The 19,858-nt window shown below is 37.3% G+C and overlaps 1 protein-coding gene across 1 annotated transcript in view; it reads left to right on the plus strand.

Annotated features, from left to right (window-relative positions):
• The window catches only part of fhl3a (four and a half LIM domains 3a), a 35,361-nt gene that overhangs the window by 13,792 nt on the left and 1,711 nt on the right, over nucleotides 1-19,858 (plus strand). The window contains exons 2-5 of the mRNA XM_019119512.2: nucleotides 13,189-13,367; nucleotides 14,929-15,103; nucleotides 18,727-18,896; nucleotides 19,645-19,831. Coding sequence (XP_018975057.1) covers nucleotides 13,212-13,367; nucleotides 14,929-15,103; nucleotides 18,727-18,896; nucleotides 19,645-19,831 — 688 coding nt within the window. The 5' untranslated portion in view covers nucleotides 13,189-13,211. The remainder of the gene's footprint in view (nucleotides 1-13,188; nucleotides 13,368-14,928; nucleotides 15,104-18,726; nucleotides 18,897-19,644; nucleotides 19,832-19,858) is intronic.

Here is a 19,858-nt window from a genome sequence, read left to right on the forward strand (position 1 = left end):
TTCTTGGAATATAGCACATAAGTGTACTGTGTACTACTAATATAGTTTTTTTTTTTTTTTTTTTTTTGAGCTTTACAGCCATCATGAATTGGATAAAGAGAAATCTGAATAAAGATTCTTAAAGATATCAAATGTTTTGCTCAAAAGAAAGTCATGTTCGTTTATAGCAACATTAAGGTGAGTAAATAATGACAGAATTTTAATTTTGGGATGAAATACTCTTCTAAAATAGTAGTGAAGAGTGAAGACACATTTCACTCAGTCTGGCTGTATTATTATATGGGTCGAATTTGTGTCTGCGTTTTCTTGAGGCTTGATTGCTTGCAGGTGTGCAGACTGACCCAGCAGCCGCTGCTGCTCTCATTCTGGTCAGGTTGACCTTGCTGAATTAGTGCCTTTTCATTAAAAATCAAAGTGAGACAAAGACTACCTAGGACCGCCTAGCTACTGTTTTCAATCCAAATTAGCCCTATGTTTGTGCTGTGCAGTGGTTAAACCCACTGACATGCGTTACATGAAAGTGAGCATGCACTCTTATTCTGTGCTGTGCTAAACTCATATAATCATTACAAGCACTATGTTCCTTTCATTTGGGATGTTTGCCATGAATGGAAACATTTGTTAAGCAAATATATTATTAATACAGATCAAATCTATTATTTATAGGTACACATCCAGAAATAAGGATCAGAGAGGAAAACCGTTCAGGAAAGGAGAGCTTTAACCACTCCATGACCTAATTTAATTCCTGAGACAAATGTCAGAGTTTGTCGGAATCATAATACTTCAGTGGTGAATGATGGAAAGTCAAATTTCCTTATGTAATGTGCTGCATTAGTCTAAAAAATGTAAAAAAAAATATATTGAAATTTAACAATTAATTTAAATGTTAATTTTTCACAATATTACTGTTTTTACTGTGTTTGATCAAATTCTTGGTGTGCATAAGAGACTTGCTTCAAAAACAAAAAAAATCGTACTGATGCCAAAACTTTTAGACAGTAGTGTAATAATATTTATTATAATATAATAAAACAAAATGTCTTCAATTTACGAGAAAATATAAGTTTATCATTAACTACAAACCAACATTTATTCCCAAAATAGCTAGTTTCTACCGAGCATTTTAATTTAATGCTTAATTCGCAACCCTGATACCCATTCTGGTATAATTTCTAATAGCACAAATAATAGTTATTAACTGCATTTAGACGTGTACAATTTTCTTAACAGGAATAAACCTTATATAAGAATTTGAAATAAAATAAAAACCTCTGTTCACTGAGCATTTATTTTAAAATAAAGGTGTTTCAGTCTATACTCTACCTTAGGTTTTGAAAAACAAAGTACAGCACTTTCAGCTAATTTACTGTGTTGACATGAGAAGGAATGTAGGAGATTGCACCAAAAACCTTGGAGACTAGACCTAACAGGCCACATTTGAATGCCAACACATAGCAGTTGTGACTAGCAGAGAGAAGTACAAACAAGAAAAGCAAATAGGAAAGGCCTTGAACCCCTCAGCCTGCTATGTTATGGCACTTGAAGGAAAATTACAACTTGACTCAACTAATCAATTATGTTCCCACTGTTCTCATTGTTTTCCTAACTTCAGACAGGTCAGAGCATATCAACTCAGAAATAACTGGAGCAAACTTGGATTCTCAGAAATATGTCAAATGTCTGGGGTGGAAAAGAGGAACAAGAGTGTAAACGACATAAGAGTTTTACATGAAATTTTTGGTAACTGACTGGATGAATTTGGGCTTTTCAATTATACTGTTGTTTAGTCAATGAACAGCGTCTCAGTCATTTGGCAACCGGGTTTGGAAAGTCAAACTTGAATGTTACGCTCAATCTACCTCGCCAGCGATTATTCTAACCATTGTAAATAATTTGTCATGTTGAGGATGAAGCAGTGTGCTTAAGACCAGTTTCCATCAACAACATCAAAAGACATCTGATCAAGGCAAGTGTTCCAGAGGTTAAAAAGCTCTCTGCTACAGCATGTTGAAAAACCACCAGTGAAACTTAGGAGCCCACCCTTAGTCCAAGGAAATGCTTTACAAATGCCCCTTGTGTTTGCCAGACCACCTTTCTGTGTCTTTATTTTCTACTCAGCATGGAGAAGAACGAGTCCAGACATCTGACGTGTAGCACTGCCAAGCCTCTGCAGCACTCTGCTGTAATCGTAGGGTTGTTCTGGGAATATACAGAGCGGGACGGGCAGAATTCAGGCATCCAGTGTCCACACTTCACTTCTGATGAGTGATCAGCTTAGTTGGTCCCATTCAAGTCGAGTGTAATGCAGCTTCAGTGAGAAAGATAGTTACTGATTTTGCTATTTGAGTTTTGTCAGTCAGTCCATTCATCACCAATTTTCTTTTTCATTCCCTCTTTACTTTCTTTTCTTTCTCCATTTTCTTGTCTATTCCTGTTTCCTTTCCAATTTCCTTTCCCTTTGCTTTCTTTTTTCTTTCCTGTTTTCTTTTTCCTTGCCTTCCTCTTTTATTTCCCATTCCTTTCCCCTTTCCAATTTCCTTATATCTTTGCTTTTCTCTTTCCTTTAACCTTTGATTTCCCTTTACTTTTCCTTTTGCTTTCCTTCTTCCCTTGCATTTCCATTTTACTTTTCTTTTTCTTTATCCTTTACTTTCCATGTCCTTTCCAACTTATTTTTCCCTTTGCTCCCTTTTTTCATTTGCTTTCCTTTTTCTTTCCCATTTCCTATTACTTCTATTAATTTCCTTTTCCTTTTACATTTGCTTTCCTCTTCTATTTCTAAATTAATTACCTTTTCCCTTGGTTTCCTCTTTTCCCCTCCTTTTGCTTTCCACTTCTCTTTCCAAATTAATTTCCTTTTTCCTTTGCTTTCCTTTTCCCCTTTACTTTTCCCATTTTCTTTTTCCTTTGCTTTTCTTTTACTTTGTTTTCCTTCTTTTCCGCATTGCTTTTCTCTTTCCTTTCCCCTTTTATTTTTCCCTTTCCCATTTGTTTTACTCTTTTATTTTCCCTTATTTATTACTATTCCCTTATTATTTATCTTTCCTTTCTGTCCATTTGTTTCCATTTTCTTTGCTTTTTTGTTTTCCCTTTCCGTATTCTCCCTGTCTTTTACCTCTTATTGCCCTCTCTCACATCACCACCTCATAGATGCATGTGTTGATATTGACCTGATCTTATGTGACTTTAGGTTACAGTTCTCAAAGATTAAAGCAAAGGCGCATTCAGTTACAGAAGGTTGATGACACATGCAGGACAGTGACGCCAATGACCATGTTTGGTCATAAATTCTACTCTGCTTAGCCACTGGGAAACAGAAAAGCGAGCAGGCTCGTGGGATTACAATTGTGCTTGTTTGTTCTGGGAGCAATAATATACTCACTGCTTCTTTCTTACTGTCTTACATTATCCTTTGAACACCCCTCCCCCATCAATAACCCAACCTTAGTCGTCTTTACTCTGGTTAAAAGACTCCTTCTTGTTCTGACTCTCTCCACCGCTCTCATTTTGCCCTCCTTCTCTCCTCCTTTTAATGCAACAAAGCTGTGAACATTTAATTCACCAGGTCTTTCTCTGGTTTGTCTTGGATTCCATGACCTGATACAACTCAAACCATACAAACCTCCTCTTTTTAAGCTTTTCTCTTCATCTCAGTCCCCCCATATACTGTCAGTTTCTATCTTTGTATTCTTCTTGCCTCTGAGCCACTTACCGGCAAATGCCACAGAAAGTCAAGAAAAGACAGCCCTTCCTGCATTCTTTGGGTAGTGACTCTCCAAAACCTACTTTGGCACTCTGGAGTCAACTGCATACTTCTGTCAATAGAAAGCAGATGTTAAACTGTAATGTATGGCCGTTTTTCTCTTCTGTCTCTCACTACACAGTGAGAAATATGAAGGCAAGACCTTTTTACCATCTACATGGACATAAATACAGATAATGAATAAATCTAATTCTATTTTCACCTTTTCTTGGCACAGTAGCTTGAGCAGAAGCAGACCTGAAATACAGATACTGGCACAGTAGTTGAAGCAGTAACAAAAATGTGTCACCATGTTTATTTCATAGCATTCTATAAAGTAATAAATATTAAAGTATTTAAATATGATTATGTCACAGTGCTATGCTACCTTTTCAGTACTTATCAATCATACCCACTGAAAATATACACATAACAATAAAAAGTTTGGGGTCCCTAAGTTTTTTTAATGTTGTTAAAATTAGTCTCTTATGCTCACCAAGGCTGCATTAGTAAAATAAAAAAAACGAAAAAAAAAAGTTAGCAATGCAATTGTTTTCTATTTCTATTATTTACATTTAAATAAATAAATGTGTTGCTTAATATTTTTATGGAAACCATTATACTTTTTTTCAGGATTCCTTGGTGAATAGAAAGTTCAAACAGCAGTTTCTATTTTTTTTATGTAAACTTATGTACTGTGACATTTGATTAATTTAATGCATCATTATTTAATGCATCATAGACTAGTAAGCAATATCATAGAACACAACTACCTTCTGTAGCATTGTAGTGAAGACTTTTGTATGGGCAAGCTGCAGCATGAATATAAAGTAGCATGATTGCATTTGTTTTGTTGTGCCTCTTTGTTTTTTTTCTTTTTGTCCTCACTTTGGCGTAATGCCTCTCTCATACAGAGCTGTAATTTAGAATAAAATTTTTGTGAAACAGAAAATTTCCTCCTCCTCAGGGCCTTTGCTAAATCACAGAGGCTTTAGCTAGACTCTGCTGACAATGACTTTGGGAATTTGCTAATTGACTGTGCAGCTCTGCGTGTCCTTTTTAATGACTGCTGCGCTTGCCTTTAGCTAAACCGTCTTGGCACAGATCGAGTCTGAAATGTCAAACAGCTATAGTGAAAAAGCCAAAAGGGTCAAATAAGGCTGTTATTGTTGTGAAGGGAGTTAAGAGTTAGTGTTGGATGATGGCTTACAGACACATCCATATGCCTCTTGAAGGGCCGGTGGTTTGTGAAGGTGATTTTCAGGTCATATATCCACACCTCCCTTCTGCTTAAAAGCTAGGAAAATGACATCCTTGTTAATGTTAGCTCCCGAAGCAGGTGCTCATTAATGTTCATTGATGTTTACGAGGTGAACCTGACTTTGCCATCCTCATGCGGCACAAAGCTGTGTTTTAAGGGCTCAATGGAAATGACATGTTAGGCCTGGTGTATGTCTGTTCTTCTGGCTTGTTCCCGTCTCACATCTAACATGCACTTAAATAGAATAGGCCCAGAAACTAACAAACAGACCCATACTGATCAGTCACCTAAGAGTACCTGCCTTCTTGCGTCAATGAGGCTAGTAGTGATTTAATCTTTTGCAGGGGTAAATAATACTTTGGGTTGATAAAAAGGGTTAGAAAGAAACAGCGTTTGTTTATACGGCTTGTTGTCTGGTTTACGTCAAAGCTTGTTGTTTTTGCAAAGCTGTCTCGGTGTGGATTATTTGCTGATGATGGTCATTCTGAAGGATAACTGTGGTCAGTGACGTCTGTTCCACATGGCTGGGCCTGTAACAGAAGATGGATTCACAATATAAGTGAGATCAAGCCCTCTGCGGTTGCGACATTTGGTGTCTGGCCAGTACGAATGTTAACTGTTATCACTGTCACACTAAAGAAAATGCGTACGTTTTAAACTCTGTGGCGGCAGTCGAACAGATCATTTACTAACACTGTCAAAGCATCCTCTCCAGGGAGAGTAAACAACAAAGGCCCAATTTCACAAGCACAACCATTAGCAATAGGCATATTTTACAGCAGATGTGGTCCAGTGATTAAAATAAAATATTTATTTAGCTTTTTATTCAATTATAATTTATTTACTCAGTAAGGTAGATTGCATGTGACTGTTCAGCATGTGAACATCAGCAGATGTGAGAAAACAGCTATATTATGTACTGTACTGTATAAAAAAAATACCTAATGTAAGTGGAGATTACTCTTCTGTCAAGCATCGAAAACTGATAAAGATGATGCGTGAATGAGCGAGAGCAAATGTTCGGATTTGTTTTTGAATGTTATCTCCCCTTTCTTTGGCAATTGCCTCCCTGCTTCCTCCGATAAGACTTGCTCTCCCTCTCTTTCCTCCTTCTCTCTGCTGTTTTTGCCTTATCTGATTTGGCAAGAGCCAGTCCTAAAAGGCAATACCAAGTGCACATATAGCCTACATCTTCACCACAGCGTTCTCATGTTAAATTGATACTGTGACTTTACAACAAAAACATAAGTGTTTTGTCTGGCAGACGTCACCACGATCTTGTCTCTGGAACTTGTCAGATCTTAATTTTAGCAGTTCAGATTTGTCAAGAATATCTGACCTCTGAAATTCAATATGGAGTCAATGTACTCCACTGTCTTCAAGTGTCATTTTACTGTAGCATTTGTGATAGACTATCACTGTATTTGTTATGGCAAAAAAATTGTGGATTAAAAAAAAAACTAATTCTGGGCCAAAATATTGCCTGCTAAGAATAGTGAAAAAAAGGTAAAAACTATAATAGTGTGGAATAATGTAAAATAACTGTTCTAATTTAGTACATTAAAAAGTGTGTTTTTGTGTGTACATACAGTATATATATATATTGGACTTACAATGTTGATTCCTTAGCCTCAGATGATGTACAGTAGTATCTGGTGGTGGTGTGTTTTCTGCTGACTGTCTAGAGCTATCGCTGTGCCTGAAGCTGCTCCAATGGCAGACTGATCTCAGTGTGCTGCTGTCTCTTTATCCATTTGCTGCATTTTCATTCGCCAATTTAATTTATAAACCTTTGCGATCCTACCTCCCCTTCATCACTCTGTTTTGGCCTTAAAGTTTCTAAAAGCTACATATTACATAAACAGTACATTCTATTCTTTTCTCATATCTAACTATGAATATTACATTCATCACATTTGCCACAAGCCTGAAATGATGTGGCCAATCATGCCTCAGTATTAATCTGACAGATTCTATTCTGCAATGGGATGCTTGATGCAGAACAGGATGTTATTCAATTGACAGAATATTTAATTCAATGATAACTATATCTGACGATATACAGTAAAAGTAGGTGAGTTATTGAATTTGGGCTGTTGTGTAATAGTCACAGTGAGATGGCAAGCAGCCATTGCCTCCTGTTGCCCAGGCAGATGTTTGACAGGCCGAGCTCTGGCTGGACCCTAGGAACAGGAAAGGCCCGGGTCAGTTTCCCAGCGGGAGGCACAGCCTGCCCATTTAAAGTGAAGGGGAGCGTGATGGGAGTTTGGTCAGAGGATTAGTGCTGTTGTCTGTGAAATTGCAGCGGGACAGGGGTCTGCATGAACACACTGCCCATGCCCCTACTGCCCTGCTCCCTTTCAGTCTGGCCTCTCTGAAGTTAGACAAACATGCCATTGTGGCCTTGTCATTCCCCAAGAATCTCTCTCAACAATCTGTTCTGAGAAGGACCGCCATATCCTTCAGATACAGTTAGGACCAGAAGGCGACAAGATAGCTGCTTTGAAATATTTAAGAGTTGGCTTAAGGGCACTAAAACAATTATTTCCTTCATAGTTGTGCAGGAAGACGGCCTGACAGCATTGGAAGTGACCAACAACGCAGCATGTAGCAACTGTCTACGCTGGAAGCCACAAAGCTGCATGTAGTCTCAGAATTTTTACTATCACCAAGCAATCAACAACAGTAAAATGGTCAAATAACTATGTTAGTTGGTTAGTATGTTAATTAAAGGGCCAGTTCACCCAACAAAAAAAAATTCTGTCATTAATTACTCACCATCATGTCGTTCCAAACCAATAAAACCTTCGTTCATCTTTGGAACACAAATTAAGATGCTTTTGATTAGTGGTTAAATGGATTGTAGTTGATCCGTTATCCGTACGGACCAAGCCCCACGGTTCGGCACGCATGTGATCTGCTGATTATTTGCAAAATTTAATCATGATAGAGTATAAGTTTATCATTTTTTCATATTTACACAAGCAAGAAAATTTTAAACAATTCCAGAGAGAAAAGGTGCAAGGGAACTCGATTCATTACTCGGGTGCTCTTCTCTATGCGCACAGCTGCACACACATGAAGCGCACACATGCGTTTCAAATGGCGCACAAACATCAATCTGAATCCTCTTTTGAATCCTCTGAATAGACACATACACATAAAATTATGTTAAAATACCCATCTCGACAATCATTCAGGTAAACGTAGTCAGTTATGTCTCAAGTGAATGAAAACAGCTGAGAAAGAAATCGGATGTGATGTGTATCATTATATCGGATCCGTGCATCAGGTCTTAAAGGGACAGCAGCCTATGTTAAAGTGAAATATTTTTATTTTCTTGCTGATCCAAAAAATGATCCGATCTGTGGTTCAAAAACCGTAATGTGATCCGAACCATGAGATTTGTGATCCTTTGAACCACTATTTCTTATGAAACTTTTTTTTTTTCTTTGCACACAAAAAGTATTCTTGTAGTTTCCTAAAATAATGGTTGAACCACTGATGTCTCATGGACTATTTTAATCGATGTCTGTACTACCTTTCTGGACCTTGAAAATGTCATTTGTGTTGCTGTACACGCAGGGTCAGAAAGCTAATGGATTTCATCAAAAATATCTGAATTTGTTTCCGAAGATGAACGTAGGTTTGGATGGTTTGGAGGGTAAATAATAAATGACAGAATTTCCATTTGTGTGTGAACTATACCTTTAATATTGGAACTGCTACAAAAATATGGGTAGAAGCAAAATATTGTCAAAATTATAAGTTCAGAGGCAAGAAACATCACAAGCTGACATTTTAAGTAATGGTTAGTAAATAAATAATAAATTAAAATCATTGCAGTCTATTTACATGAAATATTTGTAAGCAAAATAATTATATTTATGATAAACAGGACAAATAGCATAGATAGATAGATAAATAGATAGATAGATATATAGGACTACATAAAACATGTTTTCCATGAAGACATGGTGTGATGTGATCTGATGGTTTGTCTAAAAGCAGTGACATTTTGCAGACTAGATTAAATAAACAGAGCTGATTGGTCATGGTGTTTTGCTGGACATCCTCAACCCTCAAGGACTGTTTGCTCACAGTTCTGGTATTTTACCTCAGACCAGTTCATCAGTCACAAAACACTTTGTTCAAAGAAGAGGAAATTCCTGCTTACACTTTTTTTACATTAAACTCCAATGTGTCAGAGGGTTCCCTGTGGTTCTGCACAAAATACAACATTAGATTTCAACCAAAGCCAGCTCTGACTTTGTAAGTAAAGGGAGAGGTCTTGCTTAATTTTCCCAGCTTCTGGATTGAATCACTTTTGGATGTCTAGCCCTGGGGTCACTGATGACATCATGCTCTCCACCTTAGTCCAAACTGCCCATTTACTCTCATATTGCTTGTTTCATTTGTTGCTTTTATAAGAGGTTTTAGAAACTTAGCACAGAAAGGAAGTAATAACAACCCCCGCCCTTGACAAAATAAGTATTTATATATCATCTTAGCTAGAACAATATTTCCCTCGTACAGTGAAGGACTCGGTCCTACCTCATCTTTAATGATTACCAGGAGGCGAGTTATTTTAACTAAAGCTCACGTCTCACCAGAGACCGTAAACACACTTGTAGTCAGGCTGCAGAACAGCTATTGTTGATGTTACTTGGGTGAACGATGAGGCCTTCGAAGCGCTGTTGGTGATCCTTTCTGGCATGTGCAAACAGCCTGTTCTGTGTTTAGATTAAATTTAATGTGAAATTTACCATATGTTTGCCAAATAAAAAGAAAAGAGATGCATAGATCTGTCTACTTTCATTATAAGCAATGCATTTTCTTCACATACATTTAAAAAATGTTTTTCAGACCTCCATGACTTCTTTTTAGAACATGCTACATTTAGCACTAAGCCAGGTTTCAGCTCTCCTTCTTGCAGTCTAATAAGTTGGCAGGAAATGACAACTATTAGCTCTGAAGGAAGATGAAGGAAGTAGATGCCAGTTGTGGGATGGATCCCATATGTTCACACACCTGCACAAAAGGTGTCTCTGGTACTAAAAAAGATCCTGCTACTTGTCATCAAAGGGCAGCAGCGTTGTTATTGTTAACTAAAACTTCAACAACAAAAAAATTGTTAACTGAAATTAACCGAAATAAAATGAAATTAGCTGAAGCTAATAAAGTTGAAGTACTAAAATTACTAAATGAAATGAAACTAAAATTTAAAAAAACTAAAACATAAATTAAAAAAAAATATTAATTAAGAATAAAAATAAAAAAATTATAAAGATGTCAAAAGCACATTAAAAAGCACATAAGCAACATTAAAATTAAAACAGAAAATATAACTAAAAGCTAAATATAAAATAAAGGCTTATTCAAAATATTAATAGTAATATAGAAACCTTATATAAATGTTTGCTAAAATAACACTGTTGGGCATATTGTGATATAAAGGTTTTTCTGAATAAATAAAAGAAAAAATAAAATTGTAAAAATGTATGTCAATTTCTTAGAAACGCTTTTATTTGATTAAATTTGGTCTTGAAAACATTTTAAAGACACATTGTAAAGACACAGACACAGAATCATCTTACAAATCTTCCATTTTTTTCAAAAAAGTTTTACATATTTTCAGGGTCAAAATGTAATTTTTATACATATTATGAATTATTAATTTGTAAGTATCATACATTTTCACACCACATCACATTATACAACATGAACATGCAAAGCCAAATTATATTTGAAAAGAAAACTTGCAATTTAAATGTACTTTTGACTAAATTAATGACCAAGAAAAAATGTGATTTGAAATGTGACGAGAAACACAGAACCATGATAGCCTTGATGGGAACAGAGAAGGTTCATATTCCCTGAAACGCAGGTCTGTAATGATGTAAACCAGGGGCAGCCTCAGGCCACAGGAGCCTTTAACATTAACACTCCCTAATTTATGAGCAGATCCAGGGCAAAGAAGCTTTTAAAGCAGCTCTCAGCTGAGAGTAAGTGGTATCATCGTAGTAAAAGAGTGTCAGCTGATTATTTATGAAGCTTCGGGAGGTGCGTTGCCCTTTTTTATCTTAGCCTTTCACACCCACGTTCATTTGAGCCTTTTGTCATGCCAGGGGAAAGAGGAAAGATGAAACACGGTGGTTGATATCTTTCATCTTGCATCCTGTGATTACACCCTCCCTGTGGGCGTGTGTAAGACAGGGAGTGCAAATAGATTCATTATTTCAGCGGTGGCTGATTATTGTTATTAGCTGGGTGGAAACTGATACACTGAGCTCGTCTCTTCCAGGGAGGCCTATCACTTATCATAAGGCTTTCCTCCAACGTCTCTGTAATGTTTTGGCAAACTGATAGCGTTGCTGCAACGCTGTAACAATATTATTCCGTGACGGGCACTCGCAGTGCCTTACACTCGCTTTAAGGTCAAGCTGGTGTTTCTATTACACTGTCGGTTTATGTGAATACTGTAAATGGTTTTAACACCTTGCATTGTGAACATGGGGTATGTTTTTGTACCGAATGTGAACAAATCTGATCCGTACTCGCCTATGAAGATGTGCGTCTGATGTAGGACAGGCATTACAAAATAAAAAACACAAATCCATCTGTTGTTTGGGATCAGTGCTTGGTCTTTCAAAAAAATTAAGAGTTCTTGTCACTTTTGCGGTTCTTTAAACAATCTCCCTAGGTGGTCTGCACATCCAAGGCAGAAGTGTTTACTTCACAAATATTTGCTGGTGAAGCATGCAAATGCGCAGGCCTTCAACAGTCAACAATATAGTCTTACCTCTGTGATCTTGCAGGCCTTTTATCTGTCAGGCAGTGAAGGTTTGTCTTTTTTTTTCGGCACGTGGATGACTAAGCGAGAAAGTCTAGGTTAAGCCCAAAGTATACTTCATTTATGTACATGTAAACTAGCGTATGCATACAGTTGAATGCTTAGCCTTTCAAAGTATACTCCAATTGATAGCATGGGCAAACTTAGGCGGTTGACACATGCATACTAGAAAGCTTCACCTTAGTGCAGTGTCTTTGCTATAGTGTTTTCAAAAATGGATTCTATTGTATTTTGTTGCGCTACGCCACTAGTGTCCAGTGTAGACATGGTGTCACAGATGCACTTGTCAATGCAGCCATCTGTTGTTGTTGCAGTCTTCACTATTTTGTTGCTGTTGTTGTTCTGTGTCTTTAGTTCCATTTTCTACTGTGAAACAGCAGCCCAGGCCAGTGTTGCCACCTTGTGGAACAACTGATTAGTGCAAAACAAATTAAATGCGCATGTGCGACCTGCGCAAACAAAGTACGTGTGGTTACAAAAATTGGGTGGTGCGCGTACTATTCTGGTGACAAAATTTGCATTGCGTGCACTGTACGCATATGCTAGCATACACATTAAAAGTGAAGTATACTTTGGGCTTTGGATGCAAACTCCAGAAATTTGATAAACCTATAACAAAGAGGAAATCAATGCTAATTAATTGCCTATTTGGCAATATGTGCAAGAAATGGTTTTAAAAGCTCATTGATAATGTATAAGAATAATCAATAATTATTCAACTACAATTCTGGTTTGTGAACGTTACATTTTGAATTAATGTTTGCCTAATTATTATTATTATTATGTAGTCTTACATAACTTGTTAAAAGTCTAGCCATGTTAAAGGGTCATTTATTTTCATGCAAAAACAGCATGAAAGCATGCAGACACATTTTTTGGGAAAAAGACCTTGATGCTTTTTTAAAAGTTAAAGTACTTTTATCTTGCAACAGTGTCTCAAAAACACAATCATCACAGTGTGACAGTGAAAAACATTGAGAAACACTGGTCTTTGCTCTGTGGCCAAGCAAAACAAAGCTCTTAAAACACAGTGATAATGTCTCAAAAAGTGGGGGTCAAACTTAGAAATGTCTAAAAGTGACCTCCCATTGAAGCGCCGCTACAGCTGCCACGTCACATGCAGCATAAGGTTGTGTGCTTGCTAAAATTCCAGCTTCCTCCCTCTCATTTCCCAGCTATCATCACAGAGCTATAAAACTTAATGGACATTTTGCAAAGTGCTTTGTGACAGATCTGCCTGTTTGTGTTTGTTCGTGTGTGTCTTTCTCTCAGTGCATTGCAGCTGTGATTGAAAGCTCACCTCCCTGAATCTTCTTTGTGTTGTTACAGGGACTGACTTCGATCAGAGCAACATGAGTGAACGCTTTGACTGTGACAACTGCAAGGAGTCCTTATATGGCAGGAAGTACATTCAGGCAGAGGACAACCCTTACTGCATCCCTTGCTACGACAGCCTGTTTGCCAACACCTGTGATGAGTGCAAAGAGCTGATTGGCCATGATTCAAGAGTGAGTTTTGCTTATTAAAGCGATAGTTATCCTAATTTACTCGCCCTTGTATCATTCCAAACCTGTATTACTTTATTTCTTCTGTTCTTTACTTCTTTCTTTATTTCTTCTGTGGAATGCAAAATAAGATGTTTTTAAGCTGCTCTTTTAAATACAATGACAATAAATGTGGACTGCTGCTTTAAGGTGCAATCACATTTTGATGAAAAAAGGTCCATTATCAGTAGCTTGGCAGTGACTTTCAAATCTTTCTTTCTATTGGCCAATGTGACAAATTTGCATGACCAAATTGCATGAACCAAGTATGAAATCTCTCATAAAATTCCAGATGTGAATTTGTATTGGAATAACTAGATTTCTCTCACAGTATTTTCCAAATGACGGTAAATTGACTGCACATTTACACTTCCAAAATTTGAACTTATGACTGAACAATTCCCTAAAAAAGCCATGCAAACAGTGCCTGGTTCACATTTTACAGCAAAATTTTGATTTTATAGGAGCATATTCATGGTGGTTGGAGAAATTTGAGACTCAATTACACAGTAAAACAGTTTTATGTGGTTTCAGGCTGAAACTGTCCGTTTAGCAGTTCTTTTGAGATAGTCATTTATTGTCCAATTAGAAATATCATTCAACTTCAGTCAGGCCATCAATGTTAAACACCTAAGGCAAAATATAATAGCAACCAATTGAGTTTATAATCCTTCCCATTCTGAGGGCAACTAATCCCATCAAAATTAAATAAAAACCAAACAATGCAGTTCATTTACCACAGTAGTAAACTCCCCACAGGAAATCGCGAGTCCATGTGCTAACAGACAAAGAGTCTGATGACTTATTGACAATGAGGGACGGCAGATGCTAAATTAAGTCACTGTTTTTGTCTTGGCCATTTGCAGCACAGGTCATAAATTTCACCCTCCGTCTTATTACTATGTGTTTACATATTTTACATGAGGAGTTGACCCAGGCACCATGTTCTCCACAGACACACACTCATAACTAGATGCACATGTGCTAGCGTTTGAGAGGCTGAATAGCCATTGCTTGAGATCCTAATCAGAAATGTTCTTGGGATCGAGGAACAGCGGTTTAATTTGTGGCCTCTTCTGACTTTTTTTTCTCATAATTATGACTAAACTGTTGGTATGTCAACTTGTCTTTAACAATAACTGCAAATTTTTAATATTCTAATGTGGAGACAACAGTGCACCATCTGCTGCTCATTAATGTTTGTGGTGAAAACGTCTTGGTTTTCACCTTAAAAATGAACAATTTGTCTTGATTTACTCACCCCCACAAAAGTACATTCTTCAAAATTTTACCTTTTGAGAGTCCATGTAGTGCGGCTGACACAGAACAGCATACACTGTTTGCGTTGAGTGGAAACTCTTCAAAATGGCGCTACAGTGACCTTTTCCAAATTTGTGTTCCGAAGATGAACGGAGGTCTTATGGGTTTGGAATGACATGAGTGTGAGTAATTAATGACACAATTGTCATTTTTTGGATGAACTAACCCTTTAAATGTTCATAACATCCCTGTTCTTGTTATTCAGGAGCTATTTTATGAGGACCGTCACTACCACGAGCACTGCTTCCGCTGTTTCCGCTGTGACCGTTCGCTGGCAGACGAGCCCTTCACCAGCCAGGATGATGCTCTTCTGTGCAATGACTGCTACTGCAACGAGTTCTCCTCCAAATGTGTGGCCTGTGATAAAACCGTCATGCCTGGTATGAATGATATCAGCACACATCATCAGTCATAACTCATGTCATTACCTGACTAATCCTGTTCAGACTGGTCTCAAGTCTAGTCCAATCGCGCTCTGGCACCGTTCCTTCAGTTTGTTCTCAATACTGTTGTGTAAGACTGCAAGTCTTCACACTAGTGAAACAGACAGCATGTCACGACCACAGGTATGCAGGTAACATTAGATTCACAAACATGAAGGGGCCAAAACTGAGAAAAGGGGAAAGTTGCAAAGTTCTGCCAAAGCAAATCTGAAGTACCAGCAGCATGGCTAAAATAGAGAGAGAGAGAAGTGAGGGAGTGTTGCACAGGTTAGATGTGACAAAATAATTGCCAGTCTGCCTGGCTTGCTGTCTCTCAGCCAAATCATTGCGAATGGCTGCCATCCAAGCCTCTGATGATAGGAGGAGATAAGCCAGTAAACTATTTCAGCAAGGCTGCATCCATCTGAAATTCAGGTAATGATTCCAAAAGGTTACGTATGTTGTTCTTTTACAAGGCTTGCAAAGTGAGCCCTGTATTGAAAGTCCTTTTATGTATTTTTCTAATGCCTGCAAGGCATTTGTTTTCCATAAATGTGGTTAGAGTTGTGGTTAGAGTTTGTTTTTAACTCAAGTATGAAACTTCTGCAACTTATTCAGCCTAAACCACTTACACTACTGTTCACAAGTTCGGGGTCAGAAAGATTTTTTTTTTTTTAAAGCAAGGGTGCATTAAATGGATTACATCAATGGATTTTGATCATTTAAATCATTCTATAAATACATTTTCTGTTCATGAAAAATAAATGTATTTCACAGAAATATTAAGCAGTACAACCGTTTTCAACATTGAGCACAAATCAGCATATTAGAATGATTTCATGTGGCATTAAAGACCAGAGTAATTGCTGCTGAAAATTTAGCTTTGCCATAGTCTTGGTGAATATAAGAGACTTAAAAATGCTACAAACTTTTGAATGGTAGTGTAATGTTGATTTTAATAATAATTTTATTGTTAGGTGTGTTAGATATGGTTTTGTAGCTTTAAACTGTGCAGTGTTAAAATGTTCAGCACCGACAGTGTAACCGACAGTGATGTTTTTCAAATTATTTATTTGCATATTTATAGTATATGCTGATATACTATTTGCATATTGAACTCCTCTTGGTCTTGGCGCCTATACAGTATAACCATCTAAAAGGTTCACCCAAAAATGAAAATTATGAAATGAAAATTTGTTATTTTTGTTTTCTTTGCACAAACAAAACATTTTCTTAGCTTCATAAAATCTTAATTTGTGTTCTGAAGATGAACGAAGGTCTTACGGGTTTAGACCTTTAGACTGCAAAGACGAAAATTGTAACATTTATTTTGCTGCCTTGCAAGTACTGTTATTTCCTACTGTAAACGTAAATCTAGTTGCTTTTGGCATTAAAAAATGTGTGGCTGTTATTTTCTGAGGTAAATCCAGTTAGCAAATCAAGCAGTATTAAAATCCCCAAAAGTTGCAGAACCAAAAATAAGAAGCTAAAAAATATTCCGCCACAATTTTGAGTCCCGGTTCATGCATGTAACCTGAGGGCTACATTTAAAGGAAGACTAACACATTGTTAGTGGTTAGGGCCTCTGTTTGTGATGTGCAGATGACAAGGGAAAGACAAAGACTGTGGGGGGGGGGCTTTCACTATAGTTCATACTTTCCTTTGATAAATGTGGTGACATATTTTGGGGTGAGTTTTGAACTTGAGTGAGATGGCCTTGCTGTAACTTGATATTTCTTCTAAATGTTTTTTGTTATCCAGGGGATTACTACCTTTATCATTTGCTCTCTGTGTAAAGCTTTGGTGTTTTTGGGAGTGGGGCCTCTTTAAGGAGGATCTCCACAGGGCTTTTGATCTGGGTAACGTGTGAAACGCTTTGTGGATTATGAACGTCAACCTTTAACCTGCTAATCATTTGATGAACCTTAATGATGAACCTTGATCATTATTTTGTCACTTTGAAAGCTCAATTTCATCTTTTTCTGTAGGGAAATCCCAGGGATAAGAAGTCTCAGTTGAGATCTCTTAAAAACATCTTTGAAACTGGGTGAAGTGACTGTTGGTGACATGCTCATCAGCAGGTCCCACAATGGGAAATTGCAAAGAATCAAGGCAATTATGATGGGCCTACTATTTCTGTTATGCTCCCTTGGTGGTCCTAGAAGTGGGAAGACTTTTTTTTTTATCAGAGAATACGAAATATCATAACTCTTTTCCACCAAAATGGCAGTATTACTTAACTGGGAGATCTGACATCTCTGAGAATCCCGACTTGAGGACTAAACAATGGCGTAATTGATCATGTTTACTTAGTAACCTGTCTACAAATAAACACTATGCTTCATGGTCTTTGTTTTTCTTTGTCCTTCTTCTAGTTTTGAGAAAATATTTCAATGTTTTTTGATTCAGTGTCTTTATCCTATCGCAATCTAGCTTTAATAAAGCTCAGAATTATTTCAAATATACAGTATACATTAATATATTTTTAACTATATGCTTAATGAATAATTTAGCTGAAATTAATTTAATAAGCACATCATGTCCTTAATTTGATCCAAATATATATGACCCTGAACCACAAAATCAGTCATAAGGGTCAATTAAAAAAAAAAAAATAATGAGGTTTATACATCAGCTTTCCATTGATGTATGGTTTGTTAGCATATGACAATATTTGGCCGAGATACAACTATTTGAAAATCTGGAATCTGAGGGTGCAAAAAAGTCAAAATACTGAGAAAATCACCTTTATAGTTGTCCAAATGAAGCTCTTAGCAATGTATATTACTAATCAAAAATGAAGTTTTGATATATTTATGGTAGGAGATTTACAAAATATCTTCATGGAACATGATCTTTACTTAATATCCTAGTGATTTTTGGCATAAAAGAAAAATCTATAATTTTGACCCATACAATGTATTTTTGGCTATTGCTACAAATATACCCCAGCGACTTAAGACTGGTTTTGTGGTGCAGGGTCACATATAATCAATTCACTGCCCTAGTTATATATGTAAAGTTACATCACTAAATCATAGCGTAGCGTCAGTTCTGGCAGGTCACGTTAGTCAAGCTCACATCAGCTGACTCTCAGCTGATCCACATCTATAGGGATATAACACTCACAGCACTCATATATAAGGTCCTTCAGTATTATCACCAGATTTGCACTGCTCATTGTCTAATAACCCACCTCCATCCCCGACTCCTCCTCTTGTCAGTCAGGATTCAGCCTCCGATTCTCCTTGAATCAGACTAATTTCAAAATGTTACATGAAATTATTGAAACTAATGATATCTGCAATACATTTATGTTGGTTCTGTTCTGATACACTGGGGGTTATTGCTGCTCTCCCTGCTCTTATCCATTCTAGACTGCATGGATGCGCAGAGAGTTCTTGCCCAGAACGGAACCATACCACCAATCCAAATTGTATGCTAATTGTCAGTCATCTTTGACGATAGTGGTCCTGACAGAATTAAAGTTATAGATTTTATGGCAACATGGTATGCACAGCTGTCGAAAACAAAGAAATTGTTTATTTTAAAGACTTCCTTCCTTTTTCTCTCGCTCACAGGAACCAGGAAGCTTGAGTATGCCGGCTCCACATGGCATGAGGGCTGTTTCATTTGCAACAGCTGTCAACAGCCAATAGGCTCCAAGTCCTTTATTCCAGATAAAGATGACCACTATTGTGTACCCTGCTATGAGAACAAGTTTGCACCGCGCTGTACTCGATGTAAACAGGTCAGTGGTGGGGTTTTACTTGCTTCTCTGCCTGAAATATATAACCATGTGTTCCTCATCAGTCCTCACACACATTCCTCCACAAGAAGTCAGAATTCTGACCTCATTTCTTCTTCCTGTTGCATATCAGAAGTCTTGCTGGTCACTGATTAACTCTGGCTGTCAGTTTCACATCCTGTCCTGACAAAGCACCATCTGTTTGGCATTTTGGCTCTACAGTTCTGTGAAACACAATAATAAATTAATAAATAAATACAATAAACTACACACACACACACACACACACACACATATGCATATTATGAAACGTAATTATGAAACATCTCTTATGCTCATCAAGGCAGCATTTATTTGATGAAAAATACAGTAAAAACAGTAATATTGTAAAAATGAAATTTGTTCCTGTGATGGCATTGCTGAATTTTCAGCATCCATTACTTCAGTCTTCAGTGTCACATGATCCTTCAGAAATCATTCTACTATGCTAATTTGGTGCTCAGTTATTATTATTTTAGTTAAAACTATCCAACCTCAATTGTTGAGCAAACTTGTAAACTATACAATCATAGTGACCCATCCCTAGCATGCAATTCCTGAATATCATTTGAATGTACACTCATGACATGAGGTTTTATGTATGCGTTTGAATGTCATACCTTTTTCCATGTAGCTTGGTTTAGGTCAAGTATACGGAAACTCATGCCGACAGGTTACTGTTTGTGTCTCTGATGAACTCTCTCCTCCTCAGGCCTTGGCTAAAGGTGGTGTGACCTATAGGGATGAGCCGTGGCATAAGGAGTGCTTTGTGTGCACAAGCTGTAAAGTCCAACTAGCTGGCCAACACTTCACCTCCCGCGATGACAGCCCATACTGCATCAAATGTTTTGGCAATCTGTACGCCAAGAAGTGTGAAGCCTGCAAAAAACCTATTACAGGTAACATGCATGGACGTCACTATGGTT

Source organism: Cyprinus carpio, chromosome B16, assembly GCF_018340385.1.
Source record: "Cyprinus carpio isolate SPL01 chromosome B16, ASM1834038v1, whole genome shotgun sequence".
NCBI classification, from domain to species: Eukaryota; Metazoa; Chordata; class Actinopteri; order Cypriniformes; family Cyprinidae; genus Cyprinus; species Cyprinus carpio.